Raw genomic sequence first — 20,748 nt, forward strand, 5'->3', positions numbered from 1 at the left:
TCTAAGACACCCATAATCCCGCTGAAGGGATAGAAGTGAGGTGGCAGGGGAACCACCCCATCTATCCCTGCTATTGATCGGTCAGAAGCAACCGACCAATAGCAGATCGGGGCGGGTTCGGTTTACCCGCTCTGCCCTCCCACTGTAGTCCGGACAGAACAGGGGAACCGACGGTGACCAGCGCCGGAGGTCCACTTACCATCGGCATCGGGCGGCAGAGGACAGCGATGCGGTTCCCTGATGCGGCAATCATACAGAAGCTGGTGAGTTGATGCCTAGCAACATCTGGAGGGCTGCAGTTTGGAGACCACAATACAGTGGTCTCTAAACTGTAGCTCTCCAGATTTTGCAAAGCTATAACTCCCAGCATGGCCAGACAGCTGTTTGGGCATGCTGGGATTTGCAGTTTTGCAACATCTGGAGGGCTACAGTTTGGAGATCACTGTGCAGTGGTCTCTAAACTGTGGCCCTTCAGATCTTGTAAAACTACAACTCCCAGCATGCCCAAACAGCAAACAGCTGTCTCGGCATGCTAGGAGTTGTAGTTGCATACCTCCAGCTGTTGCACAACTACATCTCCCAGCATGCCCTTCAGCAATCAGTACATGCTGGGAGTTGTAGTTTTGCAACAGTTGGAGGCACACTGGTTGGAAAATACTGAGTTAGGTAACAGAACCTAACTGAAGGTTTTCCAACCAGTGTGCCTCCAGCTGTTGGAAAAGTACAACTCCCAGCATGCACGTCTGTCAGTGCATGCTGGAAATTGTAGTTTTGAAACAGCTGGAGGTTTGCACCCCCATGTGAAAGTGCAAGGTACATTCACACGGGCGGGTTTACAGTGAGTCTCCGGCTTCAAGTTTGAGCTGCGGCAAATTTTCGCAAACTCCTAGTGGGAAACTCACCGTAAATCCCCACCAGTACTAATTGTACCCTAAAAAAACTACACTAACACATAATAAAGGGTAAAGCAGTACATATACACCCCCTTACACTGTCCCCCTTAAACTTATTGTACAACAGGGGTTCCAAAACGGAGCCTCCAACTTTTGCAAAACAAAAACTCCCAGCATTTCTGGACAGTCACTGACTGTCCAGGCATGCTGGGAGTTTAGCAACAACTGGAGGCACTGTGTCCACCCCTATGCAATGCCTTATTTAGTCCTCAAATGCGCATGGCGCTCTCTCACTTCAGAGCCCTGTAGTATTTCAAGGTATAGTTTAGGGCCACATATGGGGTATTTCCGTACTTGGGAGCAATTGCACAACATGCTGGAGTTGCCCCATACTTTTTATATTCACAAGAGGTGAAAGGAAAAAAAAAGACCCCGAAAATGTATTACTCAATTTCTCCTGAGTACCAAAATACTCCATATGTGGGCGTAAAATGCTCTGTGGACGCACAAGGCTCAGGAGTGAGAGCGCACTATGTACATTTGAGGCCTAAATTGTTGATTTCCACAGGGGTGGCTGATCTTACAGTGGTTCTGACATAAACGCAAAAAAATAAATACCCACGCGTGACCCCATTTTGGAAACTACACCCTTCACGGAATGTAACAAGGGGTATAGTGAACCTTAACACCCTACAGGTGTTTGACGAATTTTCGTTAAATTTGGATGGCAAAATGAAAAAAAGGAAAAAAGCCCCCCCAAAATGTGTGACTCCATTTCTTCTACCCCTTGTTATGTTCCTTGAGGGGTGTAGTTTCCAAAATAGTATGCCATCTGTTTTTTTTCCTGTTCTGGCACCATAAGGGCTTCCCAAATGCGACATGCCCCCCAAAAACCATTTCAGCTAAATTTGCTTTCCAAAAGCCAAATGTGACTCCTTCTCTTCTGAACATTGTAGTTCACCCGCAGAGCATTTTACGTCCTAACATGGCGTATTTCCATACTAGAGATGGGGTTACAAATTTTGGGGGGCATTTTCTCCCATTACACTTTGTAAAAATGTTAAATTTGGGAAAAAACTGCACTTTAGTGAAAATATATATATAAATTTACACATCCGACTTTAATGAAAAGTCGACAAACACCTGTGGGTGCTAAAGATCACTGGACCCCTTTTTTCTTGCCTTAAGGAGTGTAGTTTCCAAAATAGTGTTTTTTTTTTTTTGCTGTTCTGGCACAATAGGGGCTTCCTAAATGTGACATGCCCCCCCAAAACCATTTCAGCAAAATTCACTCTCCAACATCCCATTGTCACTCCTTCCCTTCTGAGCCCTCTACTGCTCCCGACGAACACTTCCCATACACATATAAGGTATTTCCTTACTCGAGAGAAATTGTGTTACACATTTTGGGGGGCTTTTTCTCCTATTACCCCTTGTAAATATTCTAAAACTTGGTCTACAAGAAACTTTTCTCCTTCACTTTGCTGCTATTCCTGTGAAACACCTAAAGGGTTAACAAACTTTCTGAATGTCATTTTGAATATTTTGAGGGGTGCAATTTCTATAATATGGTCATTTATGGGGTATTTCTAATATGAAGGCCCTTCAAATCCACTTCAAAACTGAACTAGTCCCTGAAAAATTCAGATTTTGAAAATTTTGTGAAAAATTTGAAAATTTCTGCTGAACTTTGAAGCCTCTGATGTCTTCTAACAGTAAAAACTTGTCAATTTTATGATGCCAACATAAATTAGACATATTGTATATGTGAATCAATATGAAATTTGGAATGTCTATTTTTCTTACAAGCAGAGAGCTTCAAAGTAAAAAAAAAAATCTTGAAATTTTGGAATTTTTCACCAAGAAAGGATGCAAGTATTGATGAAAATTCACCATTAAGTTAAAGTAGAATATGTCATGAAAAAAAATCTTCATAAAAGCATCCCAGAGTTATTAATGCTTAAAGTGACAGTGGTCAGGTACAAAAAATGCTCTGGTACTTAAGGTGACAATGGGCTTGGTCCTTAAGGGGTTAAAGGACAGCAGTTTGGGCAACAGACAAGTGCAGGCAGCGTAATCCCATCACACAATGATATACTCTAAAACAGCTGGGTGAAATAAAAAAATAGACCCAGGTACATAATCACGGGGTGGTCCCTGAGGTTGCTTTCAACCCAGCCCTGAGTGACAAATCCCTCCCTGTCTCAGAATAAGCTGTTGTGTTTGTGTACATAAGGAGTGGCACTATTTCAGGCCATTATATTATTGTATATGGCATTTCACCATATTTCTGCTCTGCAGGCATTATGTACATTTTTCAGTTTTTCTTGATCTAGTGGGCTTCTACGTTGTCTTCCAGAAACTGCATTCCTATATCTCTAGAGCACATCTTAAAAAGCAGCATCAGCATGGAGGACATTGTAGAGTACTGAAAGTATAAACTGTGTATTGAGCATAAAGGTGAGATCCAATGCATATTGTAAGGTTTTGTATAGTCTCTTGCAGTTGCTCTGTTTGCTTTTGGCTCCCTTCAATCACTCTCCCTCGTATTTCCCTTCTCCTCTCCTTAGACTTGTGTAGAAAGCATGTAACTGATCCATAAGGGAGCTGCTATTCCATCTCGTAAAGACATTGGGGGGGACAGGAAAGGTGCCTGATAAGATATATTACAACATATCTTACACTAACTTAAACTACTGCTTTAAAAATCACAGAAAAGACACTAAAATGTAACTTATGTGGTTTACACTAAAACCAGAAAAAATAAAAACTCCCAAATTCAATGTGGTTGCCCTCAACCAAAAAATGTGTGGTGAAAATGATACCGATATGGAACTGATAAATTTTAAACAGCAACTTGTGCTTGTTTATAATTGCCCCAACCAATCTGGAGACTTGCCAAGTCAATGGGTACAAGATGAAAAACTAAAGGAAAAAGATTGGGGAATGGGGAAGGTGGAGCAGGGGGGAGAATCTAGGGAGCAATTGGCCTATGGATATGCGGTCTCTACCTGCTGACCCAATCTCTCAGGTCCCTGATGGTACCCCTAATCCTAGGCAGAGTTAACGTCCTTACAAGGACGGCCCACTCTGGAACCTACCCCTATCGGCCTACACTCACCCTGGATGAATCACTGTGAGGAGGCTGACTGTCTCACTAGATGTCACTATCTAGATAAAGAGAAAGAAGAAAGGCGCCCCCTGTGGAGTATAGCCAGCACGAGGGTGGGGGGAGGGAGAAAATGAATTATCCATGCTCACCCTGCTAAGTTGTGTAGTGGCATACACAACAATGTTGATGATTTGAAGATCACAATCCTGTAGTCTGCAGCCTTCCTGAAGAATATATGGAATAAAGAAAGACTTCAAAAGAACCAGGGTTTGCGTGGCTTCATCAGGCCGCCTGATGAAGCCGTGCAAGCGCGGTAAAACGCGTTGCTATTAAACCTCATTCCTTTACCTGGGCTCCGATTATTCCTCCGTGGTCAGCGCCGAAAACCCTGGTTATTTTGAAGTCTCTCTTTATTCCATACTATCTAGATAAAGGATAGGAGAAGGGGAAATTAGACAATTTTTTCGTTTACGCCATTGACCGTGTGGTTGAATTAAGCTTATATTTAAATAATTCAGAATTTTTTTTACATTACTTTGTATATTTTTATTTTATTTTTTTAGTCCCCATATGAGACTATAACATGGAATCTTTCAATTCCTAACACTGCTCAATGATCAACTTTGCTGAGCACTTCTGCTCCTTATTTTTTTTGCCATCAACGAAGGTCTCAGCAACTGAACCCCACACATTTTCTGCCATACCAAAGTTTTTTTTTTAATATAATGATACCCTTTAACATTATATTATTCACATACACATTCTATTTTGTTGCAAGTGTCTTCTAACTACAAGACATTGAAAGGCTGTCCTGCTGTTAAGACCTTCTCTCAATGGATTTAATTCTGGGGCAACCTAGAAACAAGACTACATTCCACCAAGGGAAGTGAAGCATTACACAGGTGCCATCAAAATCAATGGGCCGCCAACATATTGCTCATTGCAATTGCTTCCACTAATAGAAGAGGATCCTGAATGAAAGACTGGAGACTTCTCTCTATTTCCTATGTAGTTCTAAACATAACTTTTTTTTAGCATATAATAACAAATTTTATATATATAATTTACTAGTATGTTAACTTGTTATTACAAGTTAGATTAGATTCTTAGATTCCTATTAAGTTAGTTCTTATTGTGTTATACTTCAGACAAACCCAAATCTCCTTGGGTCCTTCTGGGAGAGTGAAAGGTTACTTTAGCTGCTGAGGTAGTTACATTGAGAAGTAATGTTCTTAAAGGTTCTGTAAGGCTGTTCCAGTCGAGGTTAGTACATTATGCCCATAATACAACAATTTAAATAAGACTTTTATCTCTGGCAATAAGCTCCCCTGAATACATAGAAGATGAGAACTTGCTTTCAATTTCTGGTGATGTCTTTGTGACAGTCAGGCAGGGCAAGAGGCTCAGTAACCTCTCCTTAATGTTGTACTTAGTATTGTTCTTAGCGTAGAAGAAACCTAAAAGATACATAAGTTAGTTTTGTAACAGGTAGTTTATAACAGAATGAGGATGGCAGTATCAGGCATTGTGCATCAGCTACTGCATTCACTACATTACACACTTAAAGGGGTACTCCGGTGGGAAAAAATTTCAATCAACTGGTGCCAGCAAGTTAAACATATTTGAAAACGACTTCTATAAAAAAAAAAAAAAAATCTTTATCCTTCCAGTACTTTTTAGCAGCTGTATGCTACAGAGGAAATTCTTTTCTTTTTGAATTTTTTTTGTCTTGTCCACAATGCTCTCTGCTGACGCCTGATGCTCGTATCAGTAACTGTCCAAAGCAGGAGAAAATCCTCATAGCAAACCTATGCAGTTCCTGACACAGACAGAAGTGTCAGCAGAGAGCACTGTAGACAAGACAAAAAAGAAATAAAAAAGCAAAGAATTTCCTCTGTAGCATACAGCTGCTAATGCGTACTGGAAGGATAAAATTTTTTTAATAGAAGTAATTTACAAATCGGTTTAAGTTTCTGGCACCAGTTCATTAAAAAAAAAAAAAAAGTTTTCCCCCGGAGTACCCCTTTAATACAGATATGTGCAAATCTTTACATGTTGGGAGTTTCCTTACAGCTGGATAGAAAAGGGTTGCAGCTGTGTTAGTAGTTAAAGGGATTGTCCAAGATTAGAACAAGGCCTTTTTTTCTTTTAGAGGATATTGGATATAGTGCCACTCTTATTTATGGGCTGCAAAGGCTATTGCAGCTTAGACTGATTTCAGTTTAAGGGGTTCCCCATTTGGGAAATATATGGCAGATTATGCCACTATTGTGTGATAGATGCAAGTCCTACAGGTGATGTCAATATCAAGGGCTCCTGACCCCTCTGGTCTGGTTGTGGTCTCCATAGGTAGGTGGAAAGCCAGTTCATCTGGTCTTAGCTCAACCACCTCCGGCAGCGACAACCAGTCCAGAGGGGGGCCATGAGCTCTTGATCTCAAGACGGGTGTGGGACCAAGAGCTGGGACTTGCATTTCTTTTGGATAGGGGATAAGATGTCTTGGGGTGGATTACCCCTTTAAGTGGAAATCTTGGGTGAGTTCCCACACTTTCTTTCCCAGGACTTGACCCCTGCTGTAGTCCGTTTACTGGTTTTCTAAGTACCACTCCTGCCCGTCCAGCTATGTGGAAAATTTCAGCCAGTCCCATTCAATTAAATGACACAGTGCTACTTTTACTCTGCACATCAGATGGCCAGAGCACTGGATTAGCACTGCAGCTCCTCCATTCTCAGGATTGGTCAGGGTCCCAGAGTCCAGACCCCCACTTATTCAAGCAAAATTCCATCACTTCAGGAGATAGGAAAACCCCTTTAAACCAGAAATTACAATATATTGAACTATTTTCTTTCATATTTCTTCCTCCTGGTGGCATAGGCTTACAGCTGTCATAATCAGACACTATACATTGCTGTAGAAAAAGCTCAGACTGTCTCTTAAAAAAATACAGAAGTTATAATAAACTTTTGAATTTTACTTAACCTAATCATCAAAAGTTACATTTGTAAATACATTGTATTAGTTATCTTTTGCTGATCAGGATTTATAGCTTTCTACTATAAAGCAGTGCTGCATTCATAATTGTGCAGACTTCAGTGAAGAAATCTCCCAGCATTCCTTGTTGGATCAGTGACAGCACAACTTGCTTTAATGATGCACAAATCACTGTTGTTTCAACAAATGTTGCATAGATCAATAATATAAGTGATTCTAAGAAACTTTAACTTTAACTTATCCAAGTTAGATGATGGAAGGATAAGCGGCAAGTTCCATGGGAGATCCGTAAACAGTCCACAACCTTTGGAAAAAAAACAAAACTATCTACAATCCCGAGAATAAAATATAAGGCAGGAAAAAAAAGGAGGGGGGGGGGATAAAGTGGGGTAATGGAGGAAAAGTGAAGAGAAAGAGGGGGGGGGGGTAGAGGAGTAGAGAAGGAGCATATGCAGAGTTGACAAATCAATTGACAGCAGTAACATCATTAGAAGAAGACCACAGGTGCCAACGGGCAGGAAACTTTGGGTAAGACCCAGAGCCATAGGCAATAATTTTTTCATAAACGTATGTGTTATTAACTTTTTGAATAACCGTGTCCAGTGAGGGCACATGAGGTGACTTCCATAGGCTAGTGATGGAGATTTTAGCTATAATCAAAATGATGCAAGCTAGGTCTCTGGCTTTAGTAGGGATCTTATCAAGGTTGATAAATAGTAATGCCATTTGTGGGGACCACATTATATCAACATGGAGTATCTTTTCCGTCAAACGTTTACAGGAGGACCAATGTTGTAAAATAAGCGGACATTCCCATAGGGTGTGTAATAGGGTGCCCTTCTGGGGGTAATTACGCCAACAGTGTGTGGAAGTGTTAGAATACATGCGGGACAATCAGGGGTGTAATAACACCATAAAGTAGATTTAATTGCAGATTCAATATGGGAGACACAGTGAAAAGCCCTTTGGGGACACCTAAAGGCCTTCCTCCATTGGTCTTCTGACAACATAATGCCCAGCTCCTTATCCCAGGTGCGGAAAGGTTGTGACTTGCGGAATTGAGTAGCATGAGAAGCTGCTGAGTATAAAGGGTGAAGACCTTTCATGTTACTGGATAAGAAAGCCAGAGAGGGTTTATCAATATGGATAGGAGAAAGTATGTAGTAAGAAGAAAATGTCTAAGATGTAAATATTTGTAGAAGTCAGAGTGGGGAATCTTAAAGGCGGATTGGAGAGAAGAGAAAAGAAGGAGGTTGTCTAGAGAGTACAATTGGTGGACATGAGATAGACCAAGCTGTACCCAGTTTCTAATGTCTAGGTGGGGGACCATGGCTTGTATCAGTGACACGGGTATAAAAGCCCTATCAGTGGGCTTGGGTGTGCCTTATAGGAAACTGCCATTATAGGGTTTGAGAAGGAGAGGTTAGAAGAAGACCAGTATGGAAGGAGAAGAACATCATTAATCTGATAAGGGGAGACACAAAAATTCTCAATGTGCACCCAGGGACCAGAAAGGTTGACTTTTTGCCAACCACATAATGTTCCTACAAGGGTAGCAACATAATAGCACCACAAATCAGGTGCTCCTAGGCCACCTAAATCTTGTGGTTTGGTCAGGATGGAAGCAGCTAATCTAGGTTTATTACCGGACCATACAAAGTTAGAAAGGAGTGATTGAGCATTATAGAATAAAGATTTAGGGATAGATATAGGAAGGGTCCAAAAAAGGTAAAGAAAACGAGGAAGGAGTACCATCTTGAAAGCGGTCACTCTACCCACCTAGGATATATCAAAGCCTGTTAGTCGATCAGCTTCCTTGCTAATACCCTGTAGGAAGGAGTCATAGTTGTCAGAATATAGCAGTTTATGTGGGTAAGATAAGTTTATCCCCAGATATCTGGGCAATGCGGGAGCGAGCATGAGTGGCTTTTAGTTTGTTGGCCAGAAGAGCACCTGCCTTATCATTTTGAGAGTAGTATTGCACTTTGACACGCCTCATGTTTTACTCATATGTGAACAACATTAGGTTCCTGAGTTCCTGGCGTAGGGACAGCAGTTGGGCAGAGGTAGTGGGGGAAGGGGTAGCTCTATTAAGTGCCTCAAGGGTATTAAGTTGTGCAAACGGTGTCAGTAATATGCTTGTCATGTTCTTATTTACAGACAGTCCCATATTTGATTAAAAAAAAGCCCCTCATGTAAGCCTTATGGCAATTCCACAAGGTCATCGGGTCTGTATCAGGAAGAACATTATTCATAAAATAATGTGAGAGTTCAGTACGCAGAGACTGGGCATGTTTCGGGTGGGATAATAAAAAGGGGCTAGCTCTCCAGAAGTAGGAAGGAGTTGGATGGAAGTTTTCTTGCAGGGAGAGAGTAATAGCTGCGTGATCAGACCACTTGATTGTTTCAATAGTGGAATCCGCCAAAACATCTAAGTAGGCTTTATAACTAAAAAATATCCAGTCTCAAATACGTGTTATGAGTAGTGGAGTGGTGGGTATAGTACTTTTCATTTGAGTGCATAATGGACCATACATCATATAACTCAGCGCACCACAGTAAATGAGCAAATTAATTGAGCGGGTTGCAGTGAGAGGTGGTGGTATCTAAAGTGACATCCAGTACCAAGTTTAAATCCCAGCATATAATCAAAGGACCTACTTTGTTTTGGGTGGCTATTTTCAGTGTGCGTCGTATAAAACGCAACTGTCCTTGATTGAGTGCATATAAGGATAGGTTGGTATCAGCTTTACCAGCGGGGTCAGAGATCGTCTTAGTCACAGAAAAAGCTACAATATTTCTAATTGCTATTAGAACACCCCTAAATTTAGAGGAGAAGTGAGATTGGAATATATGATGGTAAGCATGATGTTTAACATGGTATGCATCAGTGCTAAGCAAATGTTTCTCTTGGGCACATATGATATCCCCTTCTAAAGACAAAGCTTCTTTCCATAAAAAAGCTCTTTTATGTGGGCTCTCTTATGTGGGCTATTAAGACCGTTTAGCTTTATACTTATTATTTTAAGAACCATAGGAACTTACATAGTAAGAATATAGCAGGTTATCAGGAAAGAAAGGGACCAGCCAGTAGGCACGGGTCACAATAGTGTGGGTAACAAAGAAAGGACACATAAGCAAATCCACCAGTAATATCTGAACAGTGTTCAACAATTATCAATCAATAAGGAGTGTTGAAAAAAGGTAAGAAACCATGGCACGAGCCAATAGACACAGGTGGGATGAGTGTGCATGCCGAATCCAAAGACTAGAAGAACACATCAGCTCAGGTACAAAAGAAGAACATATAGGAGCACAAAAGTCCCCTTACAGTAGACCAATTATCCTGGAACTTGCGAACTGAAGAGGATGGATGGTCTCGGGGAAGCTCTACAGGAACATTACATCGGTGTAGTAGCTCTTGGCCTTCATTTTCATTTTTGCGAGAGAGTTCCATAAGGTGCTCTTTAGTGGAGAAAAAGTGGATCAGTGCACCAGGACATCGCGTGGTACAGAATCATCCAAGTGTCTGGGGACTCTGTGGGCATGGTCCACCTCTATCTCCTGGGGAGGGCAAGAAGGTAGGACATTTTTAGAAGCTTGCGGACATAATGCATTATTTCGGCAGGGGGGACTGTCTCTGAAACCCCTCTTATCTTCACATTATTGCGACAAATGCGGTCCTCTAAGTCTGTGACTTTTGCTTTGAGGACCGCTATGTTGTCTTCAGCTGTGTTTTGCAGGTCAATTAGGGCATTGTGGGAGACTGCAAATTCTCCAAATCTGCTTTCTATGTGGTGGACCCTGCCCCCAGATCTTCCACAGCAGTATTTAGTGGAGCAATCATGGCAAATGTCTTTTTTTTTAAGTAGTGTTGGAGTACTAGCAACATGTCTCTCATTACAGTGTCTGTGAGAGATCTGTTGTAGACAGACAGCGAACCCAAGCCCTTACCATCCTCCAAGGGAAGGGTAGCGTCCAGTCCCCAATCTTGTATACTCGAGCCAGTAACAGGTGAAGAATATCTCTGTTTCAATGGGCTGCTGGATGGGCACGGAGGCAGGCTGGATGATGGGGAATGGCAGGGGGGCAGTTAGACTCACGGTTCTGCTGGCTCTTTCTGGTGTATGCCAGCATCATGCAGCATCGAGTCTGAGGAAGAGAGTCTCCATAGTGAGACAGAGACCACTGCAGCAGGCTGAGGATGCGTGGGCTCGGAGTCAGAGGTGCCGTCGGCACCATCTTGGAAGGCGGCCGGCGCTCGGGAAAAATAGAATTTAGTGAGCGATCCTTGATTCAGCTGCTTCTTTGTTATCGTTCCTGCATGTTCTCCTGGTGATCCCATGTCCGTGGGTGCAAGTTAGGTGAAGGTGCGTGTTGTGTAGCCACTTAAAAGAGCTGGATTAAGTGGCGCACAGCTAACGTGCGACCAGTCAGGCAGCCAGGCCACGCCCCCCCCATATTCATTAATCATTCTGAAATACAGCTCAAGTCTTTCTTTAGAGAAGAGACAGAGTGTCAGCCCACCGTGGAATCATATTACATACTGCCCATAGATGTCTGAGAAAAGGGTGTAGGAAGGGAGTGAAGGAGGGGGAGAGAGAAAACCCCAACCAGTGAGAAAGCAGTAAGACCTCAGGAGTTTATAGTTAGTATTAGATCCCACCCAGGGCTTGATTCACAGCTTAGACTACTCTATACTGCTCTATAATACCATCCATGCTGCTGCTGCTTCTGAGGGTGGGCTATAGAGGCTAGCGTCCACTCAATACCTAAAGGACAATTAAACACTAGAGATAGAGCCTGCAGAGCAGGAATCTAGTGGAAAATGCCTTATACAACTTATATAATGGCTAGAAATAATGCTGTCCCTCATGGACACACACATGGCATCTTATACTGGAAAGTTATCTAAAATGACAGGCATGACTGTTTCCAATGACAGCAAACAGAATTGTGCTTGCAACTCTGGTCTATAGTACAGGCTAAAACTCAGAATCAGCACAAAATACTTTACGTAAAGCATTTATTTAATGTACTGTACATAGTAAAATAATGTTACATGTTGTGTGAATGGATCGGAAAATACCAACAATTTGCACATATCTTATACATACTGTTGGCACACATGTTCAAGTCTTTATTTCTTATGCTTCATGCAATGCCTATTACTTTTTTAATAATACCTTGCATGATATATATATATACCGTATATATATATATATATATATATATATATATATATATATACACACACACATACATACACACTGGGCACCCCAATGTTTTTCTACAGGTTTGCTTGAGTTTAGTTTAGCAACATATTTTCCTTTAATCCAAGGCAGCCCTGTTTCTATTTTACTTCTATGACTGAAAATGTAGCAGATTACTATATAAAAAAATAAACTGATAAAATATTTAAATCTCTCTCCAGAACCAAAGACTGCAATTTTACCGTCACCCCGCCAGCTGGGTAACAGCAATAAATGGAAGAAAGACATTGATAAATTCAGGCCGCTGCCGTTCTGTCATTAGGAGAGTAAATACTTTTAGTGGAGTTGATTCTTCTGCCTTCCCTGGTAATTATATACTCCATCACAGCGGAACTAAGAAACAGCGCACCTTTGTTAGCATGAATGATGAGCAGCCTGAGACAAATAAAAAATGAAGCAATTATTTATTTTAGTGTTGTTTGGTCCCAGAAATGTTTACTGGCTCCCAAATTCTTCTGCATCGATGCGACGCAAATATCTTATGATAGAACGCTTGTGGTGTGCAAGTGATAAAACGTGTAAATAGAACTGTAAATCTGCAATTCACAAAAAAAAAACAAAAAAAAAAACAGCACCACTCTTGCCCATGGGCTGTGTCTGGCATTGCATTCTGTCTGTAATGTTTCTAATGAGTCTCTTCAGCAATAGCAGACACAACAGATAGACGCGTCATAAAAATCTGGTAATATATCTTTTTAGCTAAATTACATTTTCAGTGCAATTAGAAAAAAAGTCTGCTTTATCCAGAAACAACACCACCCTTGTCTTTGGGCTTCACGCCTCCGCCCCATGTGACGTCACACTCCGCCCCTCAATGCAAGCCTACGGGAGGGGACGTGATAGCCCTACGGGGTGCCGCGTGTAAGATCCCGGGGGTCCCCAGCGGCGGGACTCCCGCGATCAGGCATCTTATCCCCTATCCTTTGGATCTGGATCTGAAGTTTTTAGCGGTACCATTGTTCTATTGATCGGTATTTTTGATTGTTTAATAATTTTTTTAATGAAATAAAAAATTACCAAAAATATGCTATTTTGGACTTTGGAATTTTTTTGCGCGAACGACATTGACCGTGCGGTTTAATTAACAATATATTTTTATAATTCGGACATTTCTGCATGCGGCAATACCACATATGTTTATTTTTATTTACACAGTTTTTTTTTTATGGGAAAAGGGAGGTGATTCAAACTTTTATTACGGAAGGGGTTAAATGATCTTCACTTTTTTTTTTTTTACTTTTTTTTGCAATGTTATAGCTCCCATAGGGACCTATAACACTGCACACACTGATCTTTTACATTCTTTTACATTCTGCTTCTGCTGCTTGGCTGTCAGCAATGGGACAGCAAGGAGGAAGGTAGGGACCCTACTGCTGTCCTACAGCTGTTCGGGATGCCGCAATTTCGCTGCGGTAATCCCGAACAGCGCACTGAGCTAACCGGCATTAATTTACTTTCACTGTGAACGCCGCGTCTAAAGAGTTAATAGCGTGCGGCACCGCGATCAATGCTGCACGCTATTAGCCACGGGTCCCGGCTGTTGTTAGAGGCCGGGCCCGACCCGCTTTATAGAATGGGAATGGGCGAAGGGCGTACTGGTATGCCCTCCATCCCCGACAGGTTAAACTTTTATGTGTTGTGAATGGAGAGAGGAAGGGTAAGACACTCCCAGGCAGCTCTGGCAGTGGCTTTTCTCTTGGAGAAAAAAAGGGTTAGGCAGGGGTCAAGTCCTAAGAAAAAAGTGTGGGAACTCATCCAAGAGTTACACTTAAGGGCTGGTCCTTCAGCACTTCTGCTACTGGGAATGGTGTTCCTGCTGTTGAAAAAGTGCAGGAACTCAGTTCCCACATGTTCCTGCAGGACTTGAGTGGTGACATTAGGCTTCTTTCACTCTGCCATTGTGACATGGCAGTGCAATGCATGTTAGGGAAACAGGAGAATAGCGGGGGAAAAAGAAATCATGTAACAGACGGACCCCATAATACTAAATGGGATCTGTCGGGACCCGTTGTCCTGGTCTGTGTCCCGGTCTGTGATGTCACGGCTCGGCCCCCTCGTGACATCACGGCCCGCCCCCTTAATACAAGTCTATGGGAGGGAGCATGACGGCCTCCACGCCCCCTCCCAAAGACTTGTATTGAGGGGGCAGGCTGTGATGTCACAATGCTCCAGCTCCTGTATTGCCCGTCATTACGCACAGAGCGAGTTAGCTCTGTGCAGTGATGACAGCGGGGTGCTGCAGCCGAGATCCCGGGGGTCCCCAGCTGCGGGACCCCAGTATCAGACATCTTATCCCCTATCCTTTGGATAGAAGATAAGATGTCTAGGAGTGGAGTACCCCTTTAATGCTCCTTAATGCTTTGTATCAGCTTAATACTGTAAGGTAATATGACAGTACAAATCTCTTTTATAGTACTCCAGGCTAAGAGATTACACCTACACTGATAAAGAGTAACAAATTGCAGCTGTGCCAATAGTTTCAGCCCATGTGTAAATGTTTTCTATTTTAAAGTGGTTGATCTTTATTTAAATAAGACTGGACAATCCATATAGAATATCTCAATATGATAAAAACAAAAAATAACAACAACAAAAACACTAGAAGCCATGCTAAATGATATATCCAACAAAACATTTTCAGTGCAATTAGAAAAAAATGTCTGCTTTTCCAGAAACACCACCACCCTTGTCTATGGGCTTTGTCTGGAATTTCAGCTCATCAAGTAAATGGCAGTAACCTGGAATTACAGACAGGTCACATAGCAGGAGGGTCTGTCTTTAAAAAACGACATAGTGTCAACCGCAAGAGCATATGTACTATAGGTGCAAAATATGTGGCTGCTAAAGGGCCCTGGATGGGGGGGTCCAAGCCCCAGCTGGTCCCATTGGTAACATAGACTCTGTAGAACTCTCTCCAGTTATCTGCATTATAAACAAATCAATAAATGGGGAAGTAGAAAAATCGATCATGAAAAGCAATGAAAAATTAAAATCCGATCTTTCTGTCCTGGAGAGAAAATACAGAAATATATTTTCCCTTTATATTTCCCATTCCATTTGAATCCAACTGCATCAAACAGCAGTGCCATTTTTCTGAAAAACATTGTGTATGTGCGAAACCCCCTTTATAACTAATAATGTCCAAATCACTGTCCATCAGTAAACACAGAAAAAACTTCCCTGTAAAATCTACTATATCATTAGCAAGGTGATTTGATTTATTCCGGATGTTTCCAATGGATGACTCTTTGTTGTGAATAAAAGTATGAGAATATAATTACATTATAGCTTACAGTCATGTCTATCACCTTCCCTGTATGTACACACCTACTAAGTTCTAAGGCTGCTGTGATTACAGGACTTTATTTATTGCTCGCAATTACAGTATCTGTCTGGGTTAAGTTACTCAAGTTATTTAAGCTGCCTCTCTCTCCTACGTTCTTTCTCTATCTCGCTCTCTGTCTTGTTACATATATATTCTGCTTCTGCTGACTACAGTAATGAAGTAATGGGCCGCAGCAATTCAAGTGTCCTTGTCTGGGAGAAGAAAAAAAAATTGTGTACAGTACCTTGAAGAATTGATAGTGCTTTTCATTTTAGGGCATTACAATCCACAATTTCAGAAGCAAACATGTGTCCTTACTCATAGAACATGGGTGTTAAAAATGGTGCACTATTTATGAGCAGAGATAGGACAATAAGAAAACATATCCAACTGATAAATCATCAAAATCCTGATCGGAAGCAGCGGAGGATCAGCAGGTAAAGTAATCCTCAGTCTTTATTGAAAAAACATCAAAAATCACAAACAAGTGACACCAGTAGATAAAATAATCCATAGAACATGGAGAAACACGGAATGACGTGTTTCAGGTCACATGACCCTTCTGATGGAGGGTCATGTGACCTGAAACATGTCATTCCATGTTTCTCCATGTTCTATGGATTATTTTATCTGCTAATGTCACTTCCTTGTGACATTTAAAGGGGTACTCCAGTGAAAAACTTAATGTTTTTTTTAATCAACTGGTGCCAGAAAGTTAAACAGATATGTAAATGACTTCTATTAAAAAATCTTAATGCTTCCAGTACTTATTAACATCTGAATACTACAGAGGAAAATTATTTTCTTTTTGAAACACAGTTCCACTCTACTGAATCAAGAGCACAGTGCTCTCTGCTGTCATCTCTGTCCATTTTAGGAACTGTCCAGAGCAGCATATGTTTGCTATGGGAATTTTCTCCTACTCTGGACAGTTCTTAAAATGGACAGAGATGTCAGCAGAGAGCACTGTGCTAGTGATGTCAGCAGAGAGCTCTGTGTTCCAAAAAGAAAATAATTTCCTCTGTAGTATTCAGCAACTAATAAGTACTGGAAGGATTAAGATGTTTTAATAGAAGTAATTTAAAAATCAGTTTAACTTTCTGGCACTAGTTGATTTAAAAAAAAAGTTTTCCACCAGGGTATCCCTTTAAGTTTTTTCAATAAAAACTGCTTTACCTGCTGGCCCTCTTCATTCCTGTATAGTTCGGAGATCGGGCTCTTAAAGTGGGATTAGGTGAGCTGACCACCATCCTCTTCCCATAATCCTGAGCATCAGATCCACCTGTTACCCACATTCATTCATAGCACAAAGTGACTCCTACAATGAACAAAAAAAAGCTAAAAACTCTCATACATTTAGATAACATATTAACAGATCTTACCAAAATGTTTTATTTCCAGCCAATTTTCTACTTAACTGTCAATGAAACATTTAGCTTCTGTGATATTCTGGTGTTCGAATGAAAGTTCCAATAAGCCTCCAGATCAAAGAGAATGAGCCTATGATTCCCACCAGCCTATGATTCTTTACTTTTTCAGTACCAACCACTTTGAGAGATTTAGTAGAGTTTTTATATGTGGAGATAAAATGCTTTGCTGCATTAGAGATGTTCCAATTATTCAGGTAGGGTATATATCCTAAATGTTCTAATATGTGCACTTTTAGCTTTCTGGATGTGCACCCTACATAAAATGTATGGCATTCTGTACTAGTCATCTTGTGCTGCTCATCTCAGGATATTTCAACCCAGGAGAAGCGGTAAAGAATGACGTATCTGTAAATAACATTGTTTGTAAAGTTGAAAAAAAGGCAAGAGTCCATTGAGTTCAACCTAAAATGCAAAAAAAAAAAAAAGAAAACATGAGGCTGATTCCAACTGTCCCATGACAAAGGAAAAAGTCCTTCCTGACCCCAATATGGCGATCAGAATAAATCCCTGAATCAACGTTCTATCCCCATAAATCTACAGGGTGGGCCATTTATATGGATACCCCTTAATAAAATGGGAATGGTTGGTGATATTAACTTCCTGTTTGTGGCACATTAGTATATGTGAGGGGGGAAACTTTTCAAGATGGGTGGGGACCATGGCGGCCATTTTGAAGTTGGACATTTTGAATCCAACTTTTGTTTTTTCAATAGGAAGAGGGTCATATGACACATCAAACTTATTGGGAATTTCGCAAGAAAAGCAATGCTGTGCTTGGTTTTAACATAACTTTATTCTTTCATGAGTTATTTACAAGTTTCTGACCACTTATAAAATGTGTTCAATGTGCTGCCCATTGTGTTGGATTGTCACTCCAACCCTCTTCTCCCACTCTTCACACACTGATAGCAACACCGCAGGAGAAATGCTAGCACAGGCTTCCAGTATCCGTTGTTTCAGGTGCTGCACATCTCGTATCTTCACAGCATAGACAATTGCCTTCAGATGACCCCAAAGATAAAAGTTTAAGGGATCAGATCAGGAGACCTTGGGGGCCATTCAACTGGCCCATTAAGACAAATCCACTTTCCAGGAAACTGTACATATAGGAATGCTCTGACCTGACACCCATAATGTGGTGGTGCACCATCTTGCTGGAAAAACTCAGGGAACGTGCCAGCTTCAGTGCATAAAGAGGGAAACACATCATCATGTAGCAATTTCACATATCCAGTGGCCCTGAGGTTTCCATTGATGAAGAATGGCCCCACTATCTTTGTACCCCATATACCACACCATACCATCAATTTTTGTGTTCCAACAGTCTTGGAGGGATCTATCCAATGTGGCTTGGTGTCAGACCAATAGCGGTGGTTTTGTTTGTTAACTTCACCATTCACATAAAAGTTTGCCTCATCACTGAACAAAATCTTCTGCGTAAACTGAGGGTCCTGTTCCAAATTTTGTTTTGCCCATTCTGCAGCACCTGAAACTACGGATACTGGAAGCCTGTGCTAGCATTTCTCCTGCGGTGTTGCTATCAGTGTGTGAAGAGTGGGAGAAGAGGGTTGCATTGACAATCCAACAAAATGGGCAGCACATTGAATACATTTTAAAAGTGGTCAGAAACTTGTAAATAACTCATGAAAGAATAAAGTTACGTTAAAACCAAGCACATCATTGTTTTTCTTGTGAAATTCCCAATAAGTTTGATGTGTCACATGACCCTCTTCATATTGAAAAAACAAAAGTTGGATTCAAAATGGCCACCACCCATCTTGAAAAGTTTCTTCCTTCACATATACTAATGTGCCACAAACGGGAAGTTAATATCACCAACCATTTCCATTTTATTAAGGTGTGTCCATATAAATGCCCCCCCCCCCCCCCGTACTATCCATAACCTGTAATAGTTTTCTAGAAATACATTGAGGTATGTAATGGCTATTTCTTTAATCTCTTTAAACTGTTGACTATACTGTTATTCCAGTGTTTGTTTATTAAAATTCTTCCTCCAATTAAAAGCTGATCCCTCCATCTTTGTTGTACAATGCTTTCTGCCCAATTGAGCATCCCATTAGGATTCCCTCTTATTATAAGACTCCTTGTGATGTTATTTGACTCTGTCTTGAAGTCATTCAATAAACTACGATTCTTCTTGACCCTGATGAGCTCTCCTACTGGGATTGCCATAGATGTGTGCTCCGAATGCGCACTTTACACATGTAAGATCGTGTTGCCTGCTGTTTGCTTATGGAAAGCCATGGTAGGTACCATTTCATTAGCTTTATCTCTAAGGCAGAGGGCTAAAAACTAATTTAAGTTGGATGACACAGAGGAGTGAAAAGAAGATGAAACCTTTTGTCATTAATATGTTCCAATAACATTGGTATGGAAGACACGTCTGCCTAAAGTCATCTATGTAAAGCTACTCCGGAAACATACTGATAGGGGTATTTCCATCTCCAAAAGCTATCCTCTATTCACATAATATGCAATAACTAGCTCATAAATAGTGTTGAGCGTGAATATTCGAAATGCAAATTTTTTGCGCGAACATCGGCATTTCACAAATATTTAGAATATAGCACTATACATTCGTAATGACATATTTGTTTTTTCTTCACAATACAGATCACAGCAATGATGTGTACTGTGTAAAAAAAAAATAAAGTGATCATCCCTCCCTGCTTCCAGCTTGTGGTCCAAAGAAGGCTCTAATATTTACTGTGTGAATGGGTGTGGAGCGCGAATATTTCGTATATGCGAATGTGCAAATATTTGCTAATATCCGCAATTCCAGAGTACACCGATCCATCCCTTCTTTTAGGTGATAGATATAATCGCGCATGCGCTCTATGCGAATTTCATTACGAATTTTTGCATTGGAAAAAAGGGAACAAGCATAGCGAATATGCGACTTTCACGAACATAGGATGAATATTCGTCCATATATTCGCAAAATATCGCAAATTCGAATATGGCTCCTGCCGCTCATCACTACTGATAAGTGGGGGTCCAACTACTGATCACAAGAGAGGAGGAAAAATGTACCCACCAACTCTCAGTTTTTGTAACCAGCTGCCAAATTTATCAGCCATTTTGGTCATGAACATTGCTGCCTGTTGGAGATGCAGCGGCATAGTGTAGTGAAATTCTCATCTGCCCGGTGCAAGAACTTTACCCCCCGCCCCCAATCTCCCCCTGGTGAAGAGGCTCAGTCGTAATTGTGACCGATGGGACCGTTGTAGCTACGCCTCGGCCCAGATGCATCGTAAAAAATTATCAAATTATACTCAACCAGTCTCTGAAATCGGTCCATGAGATTTTTTAGTTTTAATCTGTAACGCTTGTGTAGTTACAGAAGTTATAGTGTTGGTGTTCATCTGTACCTATAAAACATTAACCACAGTTCATTTCTCCTGGAAATTCTGTTTCGTTTGGTTTATCTTCCAGAAAATTAGAATCAGAATCAGTATGGAAATTACATCAAAACCATAATTAATATTTTTATGTCTGTAACTCTGTAACGGTGAAAAATAAAATGAAAAAATAAATAAATAAATAAACACTGGCACAAAGCAAGGTCCAAAGGACACGACTATTTGTTTTGGTGCAAGGGTAAGGCTAGGCATTTTTCTGGTGTTTTTTTTTATTTTATAATTTTTTTGGAGTACTGCCTCTGCAGTTTCTGAGCCAAAGTCATAAGTGGATCCAGCAGGA

General features: G+C 41.0%; 1 protein-coding gene across 5 annotated transcripts in view; it reads right to left on the reverse strand.

Moving 5' to 3' along the window:
* KCNIP4 (potassium voltage-gated channel interacting protein 4) overlaps positions 1-20,748 on the reverse strand; it is a 686,042-nt gene that overhangs the window by 118,674 nt on the left and 546,620 nt on the right. The window contains exon 1 of one of the 5 annotated variants that reach the window (XM_056555488.1): positions 5,361-5,476. The exons of the other annotated variants lie outside the window; for them this stretch is intronic. Coding sequence (XP_056411463.1) covers positions 5,361-5,475 — 115 coding nt within the window. The 5' untranslated portion in view covers position 5,476. Of the gene's footprint in view, positions 1-5,360; positions 5,477-20,748 lie in introns of those variants that run through there. 5 annotated transcript variants of the gene reach the window in all.

The sequence above is a fragment of the Hyla sarda genome, chromosome 1, assembly GCF_029499605.1.
Source record: "Hyla sarda isolate aHylSar1 chromosome 1, aHylSar1.hap1, whole genome shotgun sequence".
In the NCBI taxonomy this organism is placed as follows: Eukaryota; Metazoa; Chordata; class Amphibia; order Anura; family Hylidae; genus Hyla; species Hyla sarda.